Genomic DNA, 17990 nt, shown 5'->3' with positions numbered 1-17990 from the left:
TGCGTGCTTTGGGGACAAGCCCGCCCGTGGTAAGCTGGATGGAGTCAGCGTCTCTGCTGGTCCTCTGCCACCACACCTTGGGGGTGTTTTATCATGCCACTCTCTCCGTCAGCATCTCAGCTTCCTGTCCCTGCAGTGGCTTCCAAAGATCTACTTTCCAAGGGCCAAACAGTGAATCGCAATTCAAGCTCCTCTCTCCCTGCATTCTGGCGCTCACGGTCCCACCCACCTCCAAATCCCAAGGCCGCCCTCTGCTGGTCTGCCTGTTCAGAATCTGCCAAGGGCACCTGGGCGGCTCTGCGATCATGATCCTAGGGTCCTGGGATCGAGTCCCACAGTGGGCTCCCTGCTTCTCCCTCTCACTCTCCTTCTGTGCTCCCCACAAATAAATAAATAAAATCTTAAAAAAAAAAAAAAGAATCTGCCAAGGGCGCCTGGGTGGCTCAGTGGTTTAAGCCGCTGCCTTCGGCTCAGGTCATGATCTCAGGGTCCTGGGATCGAGTCCCGCATTGGGCTCTCTGCTCGGCAGGGAGCCTGCTTCCCTCTCACTCTCTCTGCCTGCCTCTCTGCCTACTTATGATCTCTCTCTGTCAAATAAATAAAATCTTTAAAAAAAAAAAAAAAAAAAAAGAATCTGCCAAGCCTAAGGAGGTTTAGCAGCCCCCTGGCCTGAAGGTGTTCCCTGGGCGAGGGATAGGAGAGGACGGAGGAGAGGGAGCCCGCACAGACTCCTCACCTGGTAGGTCCCATTGGCGAAGTGCACGGGGATGCTGAAGGGTGAGGAGTGGTGGAAAGGGTTGCGTAGCAGGATGGACACGACTTCCATGCGGGACGGCCGGGCCTCCCGCTCCCCAGTCTGCAGCGTCCGCTCCACAGCCCGCTGGCAGTAGGTGGCATACTGGCCAGTCTCATTTCTAAAGAGACGGGAAGAAAGACAATCCCAGGAATCCACTCATCCCTGCTACCTTGATTCCCTGGCCGCCGACTATGACCCAGCCAAGACCCCATCTGCAGCGGGGCTGGCGGTGAGAAAAGCCCAGAACGCTCTGGTCTGCGGTGTTTATCCATCATTCAGGGTCTATCTGCTACAGGTGGCTTGCACAGATACTGTCTCCAGAAGCCAGAAGAACGGGGACACAGACTGTGAAAATGTGGGGATGATCTGGGGACACCCAAAAAGCATGCACGCATACAGAGACTGGGGTGCAGAGCAGCCCAGGCCTGCGCAGACCTCTGTGTGCCCACTCGTGTACACAGCGCCAAGTGAAGTCTCCCTCATCACCGTGCAAACCTCAGGGGCAGGGCAGTCTGGTCCCTCCCGGTCCCCTGTGGCCCGCTTTCCCAGCTTCCCCACACGTAGCCGGCGGGGCTGGAGCTGTGCGGGAAAGGACGCTCACTCACCGGGGGTCCGCGTGGCGCTGGAGCTGCTGTTTGACGTACCAGAGGAAGTGGTGCTGAGGCAGGAAGAGTGGGGCGCACAGAGCCAGGAGCTGCCAGCACTGCAGGGCACAGGCAGCATGGGACGGGGTCTGTGCGGCTCTGAGCTACCGAGCCCTCAGCACTCCCCAAACCAGGGCTCCCCCAACCTGGTGTGGCCGCCAGCCTGGCAAACCTGGTCAGGCTCCGTCCAGAGCAGCCATCACAAGATCTGACCAGCCCAGCCATACGCAGGCAGCCCACAGACTACCGGCCCCCTCCTCCCACCTTCCTGTGCCCCGGGCAGCAGCCCCCCCAAGGGCTCCCGGCCTGGGGCCCGCTCACCTGTATGAGGGAGCACTTCTGAGGCGGGCGGCCACTGGTCTGCTTCATGAGCTGGCAGTAGATCTCGCTCTGCAGCTCGGGGTGAGCCAGGCAGACCTGCAGGGCCGTCTGCGCCAGCGACACGTGGTAGTCCACCGAGGCTGCCTCCACGGGCACGTTGATGAAGAGCTGGCAGGACTAGTGGGAAGAGGATGGTGGGCACGGGCAGCCCCACACCCCTGGATTAGTATCCTTGGTGACAGTGGGCACACGCGGGGCCATCCCCTCCGCGGGCAGCCCTTCTGAAGAGGGAGCACTGCCCCTGCCTGAAGGCAGCTCTGGGTGCTTCTTGGCTACTCTGGGATGGCAGCATTCCTTCTTTAAATGTGTCCATTACATAAGCAAGACATCCATTTATTTAAGAGAATATTCAGACAGAAAAAAGAACATTCTAAAACGGGTTGGGATCTCTCACGTTCGGAAGCAACCTAAACCCAGCCTTTCCTGCCGTTCACTCCAGGAGGAGGAGAGTTCCTCAAGGGGGAGTCTCGCTGGCTGGTCCCCAGGAAGCCGTGAATGCCTCCACGCCCTAGGACTGTGGTGAGGACCCTTCCGCTCAGAGCCCTCTGTAAGCTCCCCCTAACTCCACGGCTTCCACCCCAGGATCCCTGCCATGGGCAAACTGCTCCGGGAGAGCCCAGGGCGAGGGCGCCGCCTGCTGGTGGGCCTGCGCTCCATTCCCAGTTTACCTTGAAGAGCTTGAGCGCCTCGGTCTGCAGGGCCTCGGATGGCAGGGTGGTGAGGGAGGTGTACAGCCCATCCTTGCTGTAACACAGCGTGGGGTGCCTCCAGAGAGGGGAGTCTGCCCAAAGCACAGCACCAAGAGCAGCAGCAGTTACAGTTGGGGCGGGAACTGAACCAGCACCACCATCACCCCCCGCCCCGCCCAGCCCCCGGATCTTCGAGAAAGACCGGGACAGACTGTCTGGATGCACGCGTTGTGCTGGGGTTAGAGCCCCAGGGTGTGGGCCACGCAGCTGGGCACTGCATCCAGCATGAGCACAGCTCCCGGAGAGGTGGCTACTGCTTCGCTCCCAGGGCGGCGACAAGGGCTGGGTACAGGAGTGCAAGCATGTGTGTGCAGGGGAGGCCCCTCCCTGCAGGGCCGGGTCAGGATGGACAGCGCACCTCAGCCTGAGGGCAACAGGCCTCCAAGGAACAGGGAAGGGGTGTGTGGTGGGCGCTGTTAGTTCCTCAGGGTCCTGAGAACCAGGATTGAAACAAAGACCTCCGCCCAGGCTTGGGTTTGTCTAATCCCAGTGCAGGCTTCATTCATGGATTAACAAACTGTATCGATTCACCAGCTACCTTCTTTCCTTGACCCTCGGCCCAGCCGGCAAAGCCGCAGTGAGGAAAGTAAAACACTGACCCGGGTCACTGGGAAGTCTGCCCCCAAATCAATTCCCCCGGACACAGTGGGGTCACCTCAGTATCTTCACCAGAAACAGGGGCTCTGGAGCTTGGATGGGAATGTTCTTCTGTGGCTTAGATGGTTTTAAAACAGGTTTGGGGTACAGAAATGCTTTCTGTGGGTTTCTGACCAACCATTACCCAGCCACCGCCCTCCAGCCCACGCAGGATGGCCACCCCGCCTTACCTGGGTCTCCCTCCCCATCCATCAGTTTTCCAATGAGTTGCTCATAGGCAGTGCCAACCGTGGCGCTGCTGCCCCCTGCAGCCACTGTGAGGTGGTACAGCCACGTGTCCTAGAAGGGGAGTGGAAGAATGGAGGCAAGGGTCCGCAGTTCTCTTGAAGGGGCCAAGCCCAGGGTAAGGTTGGGCTAGTCTGGCTGGCACAAGTCAAGGCCTCTCTGAGAGGAAAGACTTGGGATCAGGTGAACATGAACCCAAGTTTCTAAGCTTAAGGTGTTATCTCATGGTCCCAGCGGAGAGATGGTGGTCACTGGGAGGGAATTCGCTATAAGGAATTCCCAATCAGGATTGCCAATCAGGGAATGCTAGTTGCCAAAATACCCAGGAAGGAAAGAAACTTGAATCTGAGGAGGCTGGGAAAGAAAGACGGAAAGATGAGAATCACAGGCTGGAGCTTGGTGGTGGAGGCTCAACCCCCTCTCTTACCTTTTCATGCTTGGTGCCAATGAGGAGGTAGGTGGGGCTGTGCTCTGGGGGGTGGATCACCAGGGTGCAGTGGGAGGAGAGCAACCGCCTGCTTCCGCCAGCCTCATAGTCCTCATCGGAGTCACAGGATCGATCTACTTCCTCGATGCGTGCGTCCCGCACAGGCAAATGGCCCAGGGGTCGCTGTGGACGGAAGCCTTCCATGAATGGGAGAGCCAGCAGGGAGCCGGGCAGTCTCCTCTCTCTGAACCCTCAGGCTCTGCTGGGCTGGGAGTCATGGATGTGGCTGGGTCCCAGAATGAGGGGGGTTAACTACAGCTCCCTGGCTGAGGCTCGCAGGGAGAAGCACAGATAGACCCCATGGGTAGAATCTGTGGGCCATGCACACTGGCCACAGGCAAGAGGGATCCAGCCAGCTTTGTACTTGTGTGGTGTGGTGGAAAAGCTGGGGTCTTTCCATCAGGACATGGAGCCACAGGAATGTGGTCTGGGGAAAGCAGAGAGTGGGTGCTGTCAGGAAGCCAGGAAGTACCTTGTCCTCATGACTTCGATAGTAGTAGAAGGTTCTCCCCACAAGAGCACACCAGACCAGCTTGGAATGGCCATGTTTTACCTATAAGAAGAAATTAAGACCGTGTGATTAGAACCAGGTAATCCCAGAAGTAAATCCAGGACTGCCAAAGAGAAGCCAGAGGAAGGAAGATCTCAAAACCTCCGGTCTAACTCTGGTCCTTAGTGGAGATGCCACCCAGCCTCCCTACTAACAGGACTGGCCCTTTCACATGGAGAGGGCCATGGTGTGTACCCTGTGACAGCCCATCCATCCTGGCACCACACACCTTTAAAAGACTAACCAGGCCAAGCCGATGTCCTGTCCCAGGAATACGGACACAGCCGTAAGGATGCTGAGAGGGAAGGCAGGGCCATGGCTGGCAGGCTAAAGTCCCCAGCAAACGTAAATCACGAGGGCACAGCAGGTGTACGACAGGCGGAGGAGACTGACCCGAGCACAGACGGAATGCCAAGGCAGAAAGCGAGCCAAGAGCACCGAGCTCACTCACACGTGGCTTTGCCTTCTCCTGGCGTTCTGGCCTAGTTCATGTTCTTCCTCGTTAACTTCCATTTTCTTGAGGTTAACAAGTACTTCTCTGCTCCTTCTAGCCAGAAGAGTCCTAACTCAAACACCAGGGCAGGCCTGGGATCGGACCTCGCTGGGTGCGCACACCTACCTCGCCTGCCTCACGGCTTCCACTGTTCATACCGAGGCATGGCGGGCGCAGGTGGGGGTGGCAGCAACCCCCAATGACCTCAAACTAGGTCCTCCCATCTTGACAACAGCTGTGGTGCTCGCAGCCCTGATCTCAGTGTTCACTCACGGACACTGAGCGGTCAGACCGTGTCTGGGGCCCACCCGCTAATCCCAGTGAGCCAAGTCCCGCTGAGGGGCGGCAAGGAGGGCTGCACTCGGGCGCCTGGCTCCCCTGCCTCTCCGCCCCACCAGCTCCGCCCCTACCTTGGTCAGCCAGCCCTTCACAGTGGGCTTGGAGCCACCCCGAGGCAAGGCTGGAGGCCCCACGGCCTGCACCTTCAGCAGGCTCTGCAGCGCGCGTATCCATTCCTCCAGCAGGCCTGGTGAGTCCGCCGTCAGGTAATAGGTCTTCTTCTCAGAGATAAGCTGGGGAGGAGGGATTGGGGGGAAGGGAGGCATGCCAGGAGGGATGGCATGCCAGGGACCGGGCTCTGAGGTGGCACAGATCCCTGAACCCATTGGGCCTTCCTTCTTCCCACTCTGGACCCCCTCCCTTCTTTCCCCTGTTCTCTTTACCTTGTCTCTGCTACCTTAACTCTGTCTCGCATATTTGGTCTCGTCTTCCCTCCCAGTACTCACAAACAAGGGTCACATCCAAATGTGGATGTGATGTCTCTCACACATGTTCATTTTGCCCCAGCTTTGTTTCTACCCCAGTCCTATCTAAACCCACACCCCTTCATCTAAGCCACCCGCCCACCTGGAATGTCTGTGCACCCTCCCCTCGAACAATCTGGCAACGGGAATTTAGTTCCACTTGACCCTGCGGTTTTCGGATGACATCGCTCTGTAAAGACAGGAATGGGGAGGAACACGGTTAGAAGCCTTCCCAGAGCACATCCTTCTCCCTCAGGTCTTACTCCAGGTCAAAGGCAACGGAGAAAGTGATTCCCAAGCCTTCCTGGGCTATGGTAGGATGGTAACTTGTTCTGGATCCCAGTTCTAGCTAAATGGAGCAATGATTAGAGACACAGGGGCCCATATGACCCAGGCCTCAAAAAGGATAGATTTGAGCCTTTAAAATTGGGTCAGAAGCCACCACGTTATTACTGAGCTATAAAGCCTTGAAATTCTTTCTACTACATTCTCCATACCAAGTGTGGCAAATCAGTGGCAAACACATCACCACTCCCCTTCCCCGTGCGCCCGCACACCTCACTGCCGAGTGCACCCGCTCACTGAGGGACGCGGGCCCAGAATCCTCAGCAGCCACGGACATCGGCTGGAGTCGCACAAGAGATGTGACCCTTTTGCTTTCTGTAAAACATTCATGTTGGTTCCCCAAAGAGATCCTGTCGAACTAGATCTCAGCATCGAAGGCTCCCTCGTTCCAAACTGTACCGGAAGGAGGTGCAGGAGGTGATGGGCTGTTAGAACAACCCAGATGACGTGACGGCAGCTTGGGAACAATTCTCTTACAGGACCAGGCATTAAAAGAAATCAGCTTCTGAAGTACGGAGTCACCGAGCCAGGTCATCTAGAACTGCCTTGACTACTCTGTGCCTGACTTCATTCCAAGAACCAGGGACCAGCCTCACGGTCCCATGTGAGGTTCAAAGTCCCAGGTACCCAGGTGCCCACCTGCCAGACCTCTGGCCTCTGGCCGTAGGCCCCACCAACCCTTCTTCTAGCCCCCACCACACAGTTCCGAGTTTGGCCTGGGCTCCTTCTGACCACTGTCCTGGGGGAGGAGGGTCTCACCGGGGACTTGTAGTACATTATTTGTCCCTGTCTCAGGACAAACCAGCGCCTCTTCCACGTCTTCACTCGGCTCCCCATTTTTAGCAGGTAGCCCGACTTCTCCAGGGACTCCTGCAGGGGTGAGAGGGCACGGGGGCGGGGGGAGGAGAGGAGTGGACAGAAAGGGGGAATTAATTGGGGTTTGTAGATGTCCCACAAACCAGAATGGCCCAGTTGAGTTGTCAATTAAAGACACCTTTGTGAATGCATACTAGATGTATTTTCAGGGCACCGTACCCTGCTAAGCGTTCAGAGAGAACTAGAATAAAGCCAGGTGGCCCCCTCAGGGACTGTACGAGGGAGAGGCTGGCCAGGGAGGGCTTCCCGAAGAGCCAGATCCAAACTGGCCTCGGCGGGAAAAGTCAGCTTCCTTTCAAAGCCATGACAAGGGAGGAGAAGGCCATTGTAGGCAGCAGGAAGGGAGAGTGAGGTTTGGGGAACAAGGAGCACATGAGACAGGCCGGGACAGACGGCTGGGGAAAGAGGAATGTGGGTCTGCAGCATGGCTCTGAGCCTCAGGCTTCTTATCTGGAAAATGGGTTCCTCGTCCTGAGAGGACGGTGAGGACACGTGAGACAAGGCACAAAGAGCACTGAGCAAGGTGCATGGCACTCAGTTAAAAACCCCTACATGTCCTCTTTTGGCATTCCAGGGTTGGAACACACGGAAATGCCTGGGGCCTAGTGGGCCGCTGTGGGAGAGCCCGATGGCTGCCCCTGGTTCAACGAGGAGTTCGCTGGGTGCCCTCTCCTTCCTCACAGGGTCTATGACGCCAAGCCGACACCCCCAGCATCTCACCCTTGTTGCAGACCCCTGCCCCTGCCTTTTCCTTTCCCCAGGACCCCTTGTCTTGGGCTGAGGGCTCCAGGCAGGCAGCCTTTGCCGGAGGCCTGCTTCCCCCCATGCCCTGCATCAGCCCGGGGAGGCCCATGCCCCCCGCGCACCCCGGCCAGGCCCGGCCCCTCAGCAGAGTAGGAGGAGGTCCGCTGCAGTTTGTGTTCTGGCTCGGAGTAGTCGCTGTCCAGCGAGTAGGCATCTGGGGGGATGGCGTAGTCCCCCTCAGAGCTCAGCGAGGACATGGAGACACCTGCCAAGGAAGGACAAGTCAAGGCCTGGACCCCAGACCTCCCCAGGTCATGCAGCCTGGGAGCTGCAGGAGCCTTCTTCCTCCCTGACCCAGGTTCTCCGAGTCTGCAGCGGAGGCTCATGGGCAGGGACCAAGCAGGGGGCCCCGATGAGCCCGCCCATGGAAGGAGGTGATGGGCCGCTTGCTGCCCACACCCTCCTGCTCCCTCCTCTGTACCTCTCTTGATGGCCCGGGGGCTGCCCAGTCCGCTGGTCTTCCTGGACTCAGAGCAGGGGACTGAAATTCGGAAACTGGCCTGAGAGCTGCAGTCATCATCGGACCCAGAGGATTCGTCCATAAAAGGCACGGTGCTGATCTGCGTGGCTCTCTGCAAGACAGGTGCCCTCCCCTGCTGCAGCTCAGCTTGCAAGATGCAGCCCTTACCGTCAGCGCTGGTACCCCTAGCCCCAGCACCTAGGGTGTGGCCAACACAGCCTGTCTGGGGCACATGGGTGCCCTCACCTGGCTGGGGCACTCGACAGACAACTGTCCCGTCTCCACCTTACTCTCGCATCCTTACCTCCACGCTTCTCCTTAGGCCTCCCGCTCCCACACACTGTCATCCTCTGTGGTCCTCAAAGGACCTGTCCCATCTAAGTTGAGCACCAGCAGCTGTAACCCTTCCTCCTGCCACTAGGAGGCCAGAATGCCACACGGGCCAGGCGCGCGATAGGAGCTTTAAACGTGTGTGGGGATAAGGAAAAAAGAAGCCACCGACTACCTCCACGTTGTTGAAAGCATGGGGAAAAGATACTCTGTAGCATGATAAAGGCTTTGAAAAGGTAATTTGGTGCTACCTGCCACAATTTATAATATGCCTATCATTCAACCATAAAGTTCCCCTCCAGAACTCTGTCTTCTGGAAATACATATACCTAATACTTAAGTGCACAGAGGTGTGTCTGCACAATGACGTTCATCACTACACTGACTGCAGAGAAAAGCAGAGATATGACCGAAACTGTCCACCAGCGGGGGGCAGGTTAAGGTAGTCATGGGGCATCCATACCAAGGGCCCTGAAAGAGGAAGCAGAGCCGTGCACGGAGGTGTGCCCGGGAGATCTGACTCATGGTAGTGTAACAAGCAAGGGGCGGAAGGACAAGTATGATATGATTCCCGCCGCATGCACGCGCATGGGTGTGTGCGTGCGTGCGTGTGTGCGTGCGCAAGAGACAGGGACACAGACGGTATCTGTCAGAGAGCCTCACAGAATAAACACAAACCCTGAATGACAGTTGCTCCCGGGATTAGAAATTGGGGAAAAGCAATGTGAAAGAAAATGTGACTTTTGGCTTTTCGATTATTCTAAAAAACTTTTTACAAAGTTAACTGTTTTGACCTCAAAAACCAAAACAAAAGGAAACAAAAATATGTGTGAAAACATTATGGTGCAGTTATATCTAGAAAATATAGATACGAAACTAATGTAATATTGTGTGCCAACTACATTCAAAGAAAAATACGCAGAGATATTATGAGAGTATACGTGGGAATATGTTTGAACATGTATGAAGTATTCTGGACAGAGTCCTTCTGGGACAGACATGGGAAAAGATGGGGAGGACAGGTGAAGCAGGGGTAGGTCTAACATTTAACTTTTCACTTTGCTCACGATCGTATGGATTCAAATTTTTCAATTTGAAAATCCAAATTAAGACTTTTTATAATAAAAGCCCAATAAATACTAAAAATAAAATGACACTATATGGTAGCTGAGCTCCCTGCCCAGAGTCCTGTGTGTGCAGAAGCCTGACCCTAGAGCCTCACTCGAGCCACTATGTAGACAAGGGGCCTCCTGGAGGGAACATCCCCACCTCGGACAGCAGCTTCTTACCCCCTTCAGGGCAGTGTAGACAGGCACGGTGACATTCTTGTAGACAAGGCCAGAGAAAGGCCCAGGGTACGCAAGGGCAGGAGGGCTTGAAGCTGGAGGGGGTGGGGAAGAGGGAGGAGATTAACTCAGGTGCCATAACAGACAGAGACCTGGGCAGATCCACGCAGAGTTCCCTGAAAGAGCACCCCAGGAAACAGGTGGGCTCGCTATCCTTAGGATGGGGCCAGGACTCCTTCAGTCCTACTCTTGCAAAGGTGCATTACCAACTGTGAGGCCATGGAGCTCACATCGCGGGGGAATTCAGTAACTGGCTGGCTGACTCAGGAGCCAGAGGGTAGGGATGCGGTTCCTTCAGGAGGTTCATCTAAATCAAGATACTAGGGAGCTCTCCCACCCCCAGTACCGGCCACTCACTACAGAAGGGAAGCCCGTGCAGGTGGGAGGCTGAGCTGGAGGACCCCGCCTCTGAGGTCCCTTCCAGCTCTGTAATTGGCTACAGTCTTGTTCAAGGCCACGCCCACCCTGCAAGCCCCTAGCTAAACCTGTACAGCTTCCTTTTGCCTCAGAGGTAGTCGGGCTGTGATTTCATTGAACCTCACCTGTTGGGGGAGGGGATGGGGTGCTGGGAGACCCTGGCCCCGGGTGTTGCTGAGAGTCTCCCCCTTGCATGCCCACCCTGTCCAGCACGTGCAGTGCACTTGGGACTCACCGCAGCAGGTGGCATTCGTTCTGGGAGATGCATCGGAGAGCCGCATGCCAGCCATGGCCACTGCGTAGATCCGGCTCTCCTGGAATGGAAGGTCCCAGAGGGTCAGGGCCCAGCACGGAGACCAGCCCAGACCCTCCTGAGCGTGGAGGGAAAAGGATGGTCTGTGGACGCAGGTCCGCATCTGGCCTGGGCCAGTTACTGGTGGGGTAATCCTAAGCAGGTTACACCTGAGCCTCCTTCTCCTCTGTCCTAAAGTGGGGCTAATACTTAACTGTCAGTGAACATTGGACACCTGGAATATAATCGGCATCCAACAGGTATATTCATTCCTTCTCTTGCCTCCACCCTTCCCTTGGCACAGGAAGTTCAAGAGGAGGGGGTCACTGACCTGTGTCTCTGAATCGTACCCATTTTAGAGGCCCTGGGTCTCAGGCTCTCACCCCCTGAAGCTGGGGTGTTGATAATGAGGAAAAGGGAGCCCCATGACAAGGGACCCTTTTTTAAGTCTGTGTTTGGAAACTGGGACACGTTTTTTTCCAGTAACAACGTGATGTGCACTGTTAGGCTCCACCTGCAAAGCCACCTAAGCTCACCCAGGACCCTGAACCCCGCTGTAGAAGACATGTGGACCTGTCTTCTCCCTTACCCCTCCTCCCTTAACCCTCAGCATTCCTGGGTCTGAAGCAGACCCACAAGCCTAGGGAGCTTTTCTAATGGTTTTGATCAAACAACCCAGAGACCCTGCCTGTGCTTTCCCCATCTCTTTCTTCATTCAAGGTAAAAGTGAAACAAAGACCCCCTCAGGGGACAGGAGATTCTGAAGGACTAGGAAAAGTAGGCCTGGCTGGCTCAGGGAGGGAGCAGGGCTGGGGGCTGGGGCCAGAAAGGCTGTGGGGTGTTTCTGGGGTGTCCTCCAGAGGGGAGCAGCAGCTCTGGGTACTTAGGGGAGGGAGGGCTGGGTGGGACCTTCCCTAAGCTGAGCGGAGTAGGAAGTGAGAGATTGAAGGGCAGTGAGGAAGGGGGTCTCAGGAGGGGATTATTCCTGCTAGTGCTGATCACGGAATTCAACCAGGGACAGGCCTCTAACCCCCCAGAGGACATGCAAGCGAAGCCAGAGGGATTTAGGTGAAACAGACGTGGGAGTGTTTCACAAGAATCATCCACGGCCCAACTCATGAGGATGATTTCATCAACCAAAAAAGGGCTCTGGAGGCTCTGAATCGGCAGATCAGTGTATCTGCTTCCCTCCTCTCCGTTCTCAGCCTTGATTCCCCCTCAGACAGTCCCTGCGCGGCGGGTGCCACCAGGGAAGACAGGGTGGGCACCCACTGGGGTTTTTTTAGGGGCCAGTTGCAACGAGTACTGTGAACAGGAGACAACTCCTTAGCTGGCATGGCTGGCTGCGGGGTCCCACGGCCCCGCTGAGAGCAGGGAGGGCCTGTGGAAAAACCCAAGACCCCTTCACACCTGCACCCCCGCGGCTCAGCTGATGTCCCCCGGGGAGAGTGTCATCAGAAGCATCTTCTCTATTTATTCACTCCCTTTCCCCTGGGTCTCTCTCCCTGCCCCTCGGTCCACACGCAGCAGAACACAAGAACCCCTCGGAGCCATCACGGTGGAAGGACGGCTCCATTCTGGCCCGATGGCAGAAGTGAGCAGCGCTTCTCTCTGGTACCACCTGCTGAGGCCTCCCATCACATCCCTCGCCCGAAAGCTCCCTCATTGCACGCCTCTGCTTTAGGATTCTAGAGTGTTTGTAGTTACAAGACAACAATGAAAGAGAAGAGGGACGGCTCTGATGGTGGTCCGGCCCGGCCTGGCCCTTCCCTCCTTTCCAGCGTCCTCTCCATCCCTGCCTGCCTCTCTGCTCCTTCTCTGCCCACTGCCCCCCACCTCACCCTTGCTCTACAGAAGGCCGTGCCTCGTGTGGCTCCTGCTACCCCAGAGCTTCAGGAACAGGGCAGCAGCCTAAGACCTAAAGACCGGCCAGGGAGACCTGCGAGCCCCCCGCCCTGACCCCGCTCCCAGGCATGGCCGTGTCTCCGGCCATCGGGCTCTCTTATGGCCTGCACCTGCAAGATGTTGCTGGAAAGACAGGTCTTCCGGGCAGCAGTGAAAATGAAAGGCAGTGTCGCCCTGAAGTAGGGTCCCCAGGATCCCCACTCCTTATGCTGCCAGGAACCAGACACTCAGACATCTCCCACCACAGCAGCATCGGGGGGTCTGAGCACGAGGAAGAAAGGACATCTGCTCTCGGATGTCCCCCAAGAGGCAGTGCAGCCAGAAGGTTAGAGACGGGTCTGAAGGCAGCAGGGCCCACCTTTAAAGCCCGGCTCCTCACTAGGGGCTCCGTGACCACGGGCAAGGGAGCAAAACTGTGGGGTAACGGGACAGCACCTCACGGCCCGCGCAGTCATGGGGTCCTGCACACGTGCCGGGCCCTGAGCTACACGCTCCACACCCCGAATCTCATCTCACCCTCCACACTGACCTCAGCAGCCTTATCCACGTCCACCCACTCCCCATTTTTATTTCAACTGTTTATCACGGAAAATGCCAAACAGAAACAAAAGTGGAATGAAGAGAATAAAGAATGATCTCATGTAGCCATCACCCGGCTCTGCGAAGACTGAGGCATGGCTGGTCTTGCTTCCTCGGTGTCCCCAATCCCATATCACTGACTCTGAGGCAATGCCACCGGCCATCACGTCCTTCATCCAATATTACAAGAAGGAAGCAAAGGCTCACAGATAACAGGTGCCCCCTGCCTGCGCATACGCCCGTCCCCACAGCAACCCGATAAAGTACTGTTATCCCCATGTCACAGATGGGGAACTGAAGCTCACAGGGTTAGTAACATCTCAGAGTCACAGGGTCAGCGGTTCAACCCTAGTGCTTTGATTCGGGACCTGGGTTCCTCACCAGTGCGCTGTACCACCGCAGAGAGTCCAGGAGATTCGATGAGAACATGTGCACCAAGCACCCAGCTGGGTAGGGGCACATGCTCATGAAAGGCTCATAAAAGGAGAGCCGGCCTGCATGCAACCTCTCCATGTCCGGGCTCTGCCCCTGCTGGTCGCAACGAGGCTGGGAGCCTCCTCTCACACTCTGCCCCCTGCCCCCTGCCCCGCAAACAAACTGCCTCTTACCCAGGATGGAAACCGGTGCAGGGGGGGCGTGGGGGGCGTGTTGCCCAAATCCACTTCCTCCAGCTCAGCTCCAGGGGCCTGTGGGCTCTCTCTTCCCTCCTTCTTCCCTCCTGGGGGTGGCTCCCCCATCTCCATATTCTCCGGTTCCTCCTGGAGCTCAGCTCGGGCCTCTGCCTCAGGAAGCCTGGAGGGGTGGAGGGCTGAGAGGGTCCCAATCTCGATGCTCACCACATGGTTGAAGCACCCGGGGCCCACCTGGGGCTGGCTGTGGTGCCGCTTGGCCAGCTGGATGCTGTCCCGGGGGGTGCTGGGGACCCGTGCCTTTGGTAGGGTCAGGCTGCAGCCCGGGCTTCCTTCCCTGGCAGAGTTCTTTGTCCCAGGGAGCGTCCCTGCCTGAGCAGTGACCAGGCCCTCCCCCCAGGAGGCGGAACCATGTCTGTGGGTGCGAGGCTTCATGCACAGCCGGCGGGGAGAGCTCTCTCTTCCCAGATAAGGTGGAAGGGTCTTGGCCTTGGCTATTTCCCCAGGATGGACCACGATGGAACTAGAATCTTCCAGGGAAATTCCTGCTTTAGGACCAGAGTCCCTTCTTGGCAGAGCACCTGGGGAAGGTGCAGGCAGAGCTGCCTTCAGGGCATCCTGGTCCTGGGGACCCCTGTCCTGCCCTTTCAGCTGTGTCCCTGGCCCCGAAGCGTCAGAATCCTGCTCTGGGGTTTCCTGGGGGACCACCAGCAGCTTCCCTGAAGGTGCCATCTGCAGAGCTGTGGTTGGGGGGAAAACACAGTGCATAGTGAGAGCTCCCTCCATTCAGTGGAGAGACACACACACACACACACACACACACAGCCTGTCCCGCGTACCTTCTAGAGCATCCTGGAGGGCTCCCACCTGCTCTGCCAGGTGCTGATTACTGCTCTTCAGGTGCTGATTCTCCATCTCAAGCTGGGCAAAAAGAAAAATAAAGATTTAAGAAGACTTAGCCAACAGGTTCAGGCATATAATTCAAAATAAGATTAAAATCCTTTTCAAAGATCAAATCTTTGAAAAAGAACACTTGGTGCCCCAGCAATCCAGGGTTGACCCTCCCAGGGAGCCCTGACCTACCCCCTTTCCTTTGTGCTAACCAGTTTCGGTTGGGATAGAATTCCATTTGGCAGCCCCTGAACCTTCTGTTCTAAAATACCATTTTTTTAAAAAAAGAACTGTAAAGTGGAATACGTGCCCAGAAATCTGCAGACCACATCAAGGAAGAGCTTAGCAAATAACTCTGCAGTGAACACTCATATGACCACCGCCCAGGTCAAGAAAGGAATTGGCCGGCAGGGTCTACAACCCCAGACTCGCCCCTTCCCAGTCACACGCTTCTCCCTCCCCTGGAAGGCCACCACTAAGTGTACCAGACTCACTTCCTTGCTTTCCAGGCTTTATCATCCAGGCCCGCACCCCTGCACACATCGGCTCAGCTGTGCCCCTTTTGGTATAAGTGTACTTATACAGTATATACTTCTGGGTCTGGCTTCCTTTACTTGACACACTGTCTACGAGACCCTTGTGCACGGTTGCTGCATTGTCTTCCGACTGAAATCCAACCCAGTTTTTTGAGCACCTTTCAGCAATATGGAGGCAAACCAGGTATCAGCTCTGCACCCCAAGAACTAGTAGTCTGGCAGGTGACAGGAGATGGGGAGGCAAAACCACCAGTACCCGCTGCAGGCATGACTACTTTGTTGGGACAGAGGAAGAGAAGCTGGTGTTTGCCCTTTCCCAAACTTCAATTCCTTGCCCTCTGGGTTGGAAAGAGGTTGGTTTTTGTTTCTTTTTGCTGGGAGCACAGCAGCTTCTAGCCCCAGGCTTCCCTAAGTGAGCGGCAGTGAGCCTTGAACTAAAGGTGGAGACAGGACAGGGCTGTCGGGGGACGAGAAATCGGGGACTTAGTGACGCCTGGGCACAGAGCTGCTGTTTGGGGTGACGGAAGTTCCGGAAACAGATGGTGGCGGTAGCTGCATGACAGTGTGAATGTGCTTAATGCCACTGAACTGTACATTGAAAATGGGGAATACGGGCAATGACACGTATATTTGGCCAACAGCACAGAGACCAGTTGCGAAGAACAGAGAGGGCAGAGATGCAGCGGGGAGGGTAGACGCAGGGTGTGTGTCCTCTGTGGGGCAAACAAAGCCGATCAGGAGCTCTGGGGAAGGGGCGCCTGGGTGGCTCAGTGGGTTAAGCCGCTGCCTTCGGCTTGGGTCATGATCTCAGGGTCCTGGGATCGAGTCCCGCATCGGGCTCTCTGCTCAGCAGCGAGCCTGCTTCCCTCTCTCTCTCTCTGCCTGCCTCTCTGTCTACTTGTGATCTCTCTCTGTCAAATAAATAAATAAAATCTTTAAAAAAAAAAAAAAAAAAGGAGCTCTGGGGAAACCCAATGGCGACAGGAGGAATGGAAAAGTGAAGCGAGTCTCAGTGTTTAAGCCGAGTGAAGGACAGACGGTTAATACAAGGAAGGTCAGTCAAGTCCCCACAGACAGGAGGCAGAAAAACGCTGGGGCATGGAGGGGACCCCCCTCCCCGCGCATGTCCACTCCAGGCTTCCTGAGATGAGTTTTCCACTCACCTCTCCTAACTTCAGAGTCACCCATTCTTTGATCTTCGCAGCTTTTTCCTGGACAACTTTTGCTTCTTCAGCTCTCATCTGCTTCTGCAAGAAAGGGAGGGACTCAGTGCATCAGAGCGGTCACCAGTGGAGTGAATGACTGGAGGCAGGGAACCCTGAGAAGGACTATCTAGCAGGTGGAGGGGGGGAGGGGCAGCAGAAAAAAAGAGATTCACTTAGGAATTTAAAAAATATTCTGAAAGTGGAAAAAGGCTTCCTCAGCGTGATCCATACCCTGAAGCCATGAAGAAAAAGACGATCAAATCTATACCGTCACCATAAATTACTATATGACAAACAAAAGTTCCCCTAAAATCAAAAACCAACTGGGGGATGATTTACAACACAGACAGCTTACACAAAGAGGGCGAATTTGAAATAAATACATGTGAAAAGAATACGAACAAGAAGTCAACAGAGAAATAAAGGGAAAGAGAAACCCATGAAAAGCAGTTCAACCCAACTATAATTTTAAAAATGCACAAAAAATCAGACATCGTTTCTTCTATCGGACTAACGCAATTTAGAAGTTTGATGTTATCCCAAATTATCAGGGCTGTTGGAAAACAACCACTGTTCTAGAAATTGGCAAAGCCTTTTTGGGCAGCAATTTGATAACATCTGTCAACGTTTTAAATGTATAGACCGCTGACCCGACAAACCCACGGCTTAGGAATCGTTAGTTGCAATATTATTTGATCAAGCAAAAAACTCACAACTGGACATAACCTTGGAGTCCACAAATCCAGGCTGGGCTAAATAAACAAAAGGAAAATGGAATGCTGTCCTTTGATACACAAGAAATGTTCACAGGGAACACTGGAAGGACCTTAAGGTTAACCAGCTGAAGGGCTCTGCAAACTGGCCACCATCCAGCCTTCCACCTGGTTCCTCTCCCCCTGCCCCACCTGTTTTTATAAATAAAGTTGTACAGGAACAGAGCCACAGACATGCCTATTACTTAAGTATTGTCTAGGGCTACCTTCCTCGTACAATGGAAGAACTGAAGAGTTTCAACAGAGGCCACATAGCCTGCAAAGCCCAAAGTATGTACTCCCTGGCCCTTTGCAGAACAGGTCTGCCAACCCCTGCCCGCGTCTGATACCCTCTGTATAACGGAGGCCCAGAGGGTGATGTGGCTTGCCTCTATCAGCGTAGGGAGCACAGCTGGGACTAAGGCTAGGTCTACTGACTTGTAGAACAGCATTCTTTCTATTCTGACCTTTTATTATTGGAAAACAATTTTTTTCTGATCTAGGCTTTAGCGGGAATCATTTTGCCCACGAATCCCCAGATGTGACCACGTCTATGAAGCACTCGAAAAAGGAGGTACCTCCAAAGTCAATGAATAACTATTTCACGGGTCGACATTGTATTTCCCCACGACTTCTCAGGAACACACGCTGGGTGCCCCAGAGTATACAAAGGCCCATCACACCATGGATACGTTCAGTGACTGGTGATGAATGATTACAAGTTTGCCCATGATGGTGGGGAGATACTCCCAGGACCAGCTGGCACCTCATGGAGAATTCTCACAGAAAATTAGCAGTCATCTGGCCACACTGAGGTGGTTTACGGGAAATGATGGTG

General features: G+C 55.3%; 1 protein-coding gene across 4 annotated transcripts in view; it reads right to left on the bottom strand.

Annotated features, from left to right (window-relative positions):
• Positions 1-17990, bottom strand: part of PLEKHH1 (pleckstrin homology, MyTH4 and FERM domain containing H1) — a 50203-nt gene that overhangs the window by 8759 nt on the left and 23454 nt on the right. For 3 of the 4 annotated variants that reach the window (XM_046007887.1, XM_046007889.1, XM_046007888.1), the window contains exons 5-21: positions 16359-16442; positions 14608-14689; positions 13748-14508; positions 10599-10677; positions 9890-9981; positions 8232-8382; positions 7873-8015; positions 6890-7000; positions 5889-5975; positions 5393-5554; positions 4412-4492; positions 3880-4062; positions 3398-3506; positions 2490-2602; positions 1762-1938; positions 1402-1499; positions 737-914 (exon numbers count right to left, since the gene is read on the bottom strand). In XM_046007887.1, coding sequence (XP_045863843.1) covers positions 737-914; positions 1402-1499; positions 1762-1938; positions 2490-2602; positions 3398-3506; positions 3880-4062; positions 4412-4492; positions 5393-5554; positions 5889-5975; positions 6890-7000; positions 7873-8015; positions 8232-8382; positions 9890-9981; positions 10599-10677; positions 13748-14508; positions 14608-14689; positions 16359-16442 — 2691 coding nt within the window. The remainder of the gene's footprint in view (positions 1-736; positions 915-1401; positions 1500-1761; positions 1939-2489; positions 2603-3397; positions 3507-3879; positions 4063-4411; positions 4493-5392; positions 5555-5888; positions 5976-6889; positions 7001-7872; positions 8016-8231; positions 8383-9889; positions 9982-10598; positions 10678-13747; positions 14509-14607; positions 14690-16358; positions 16443-17990) is intronic. The other variant, XM_046007890.1, reaches the window with a different exon arrangement.

This window comes from Meles meles, chromosome 6 (assembly GCF_922984935.1).
Source record: "Meles meles chromosome 6, mMelMel3.1 paternal haplotype, whole genome shotgun sequence".
Lineage (NCBI taxonomy): Eukaryota > Metazoa > Chordata > Mammalia > Carnivora > Mustelidae > Meles > Meles meles.
Note: the sequence above shows the minus strand (reverse complement) of the source record. Positions and strands in the feature narration are given on the sequence as shown.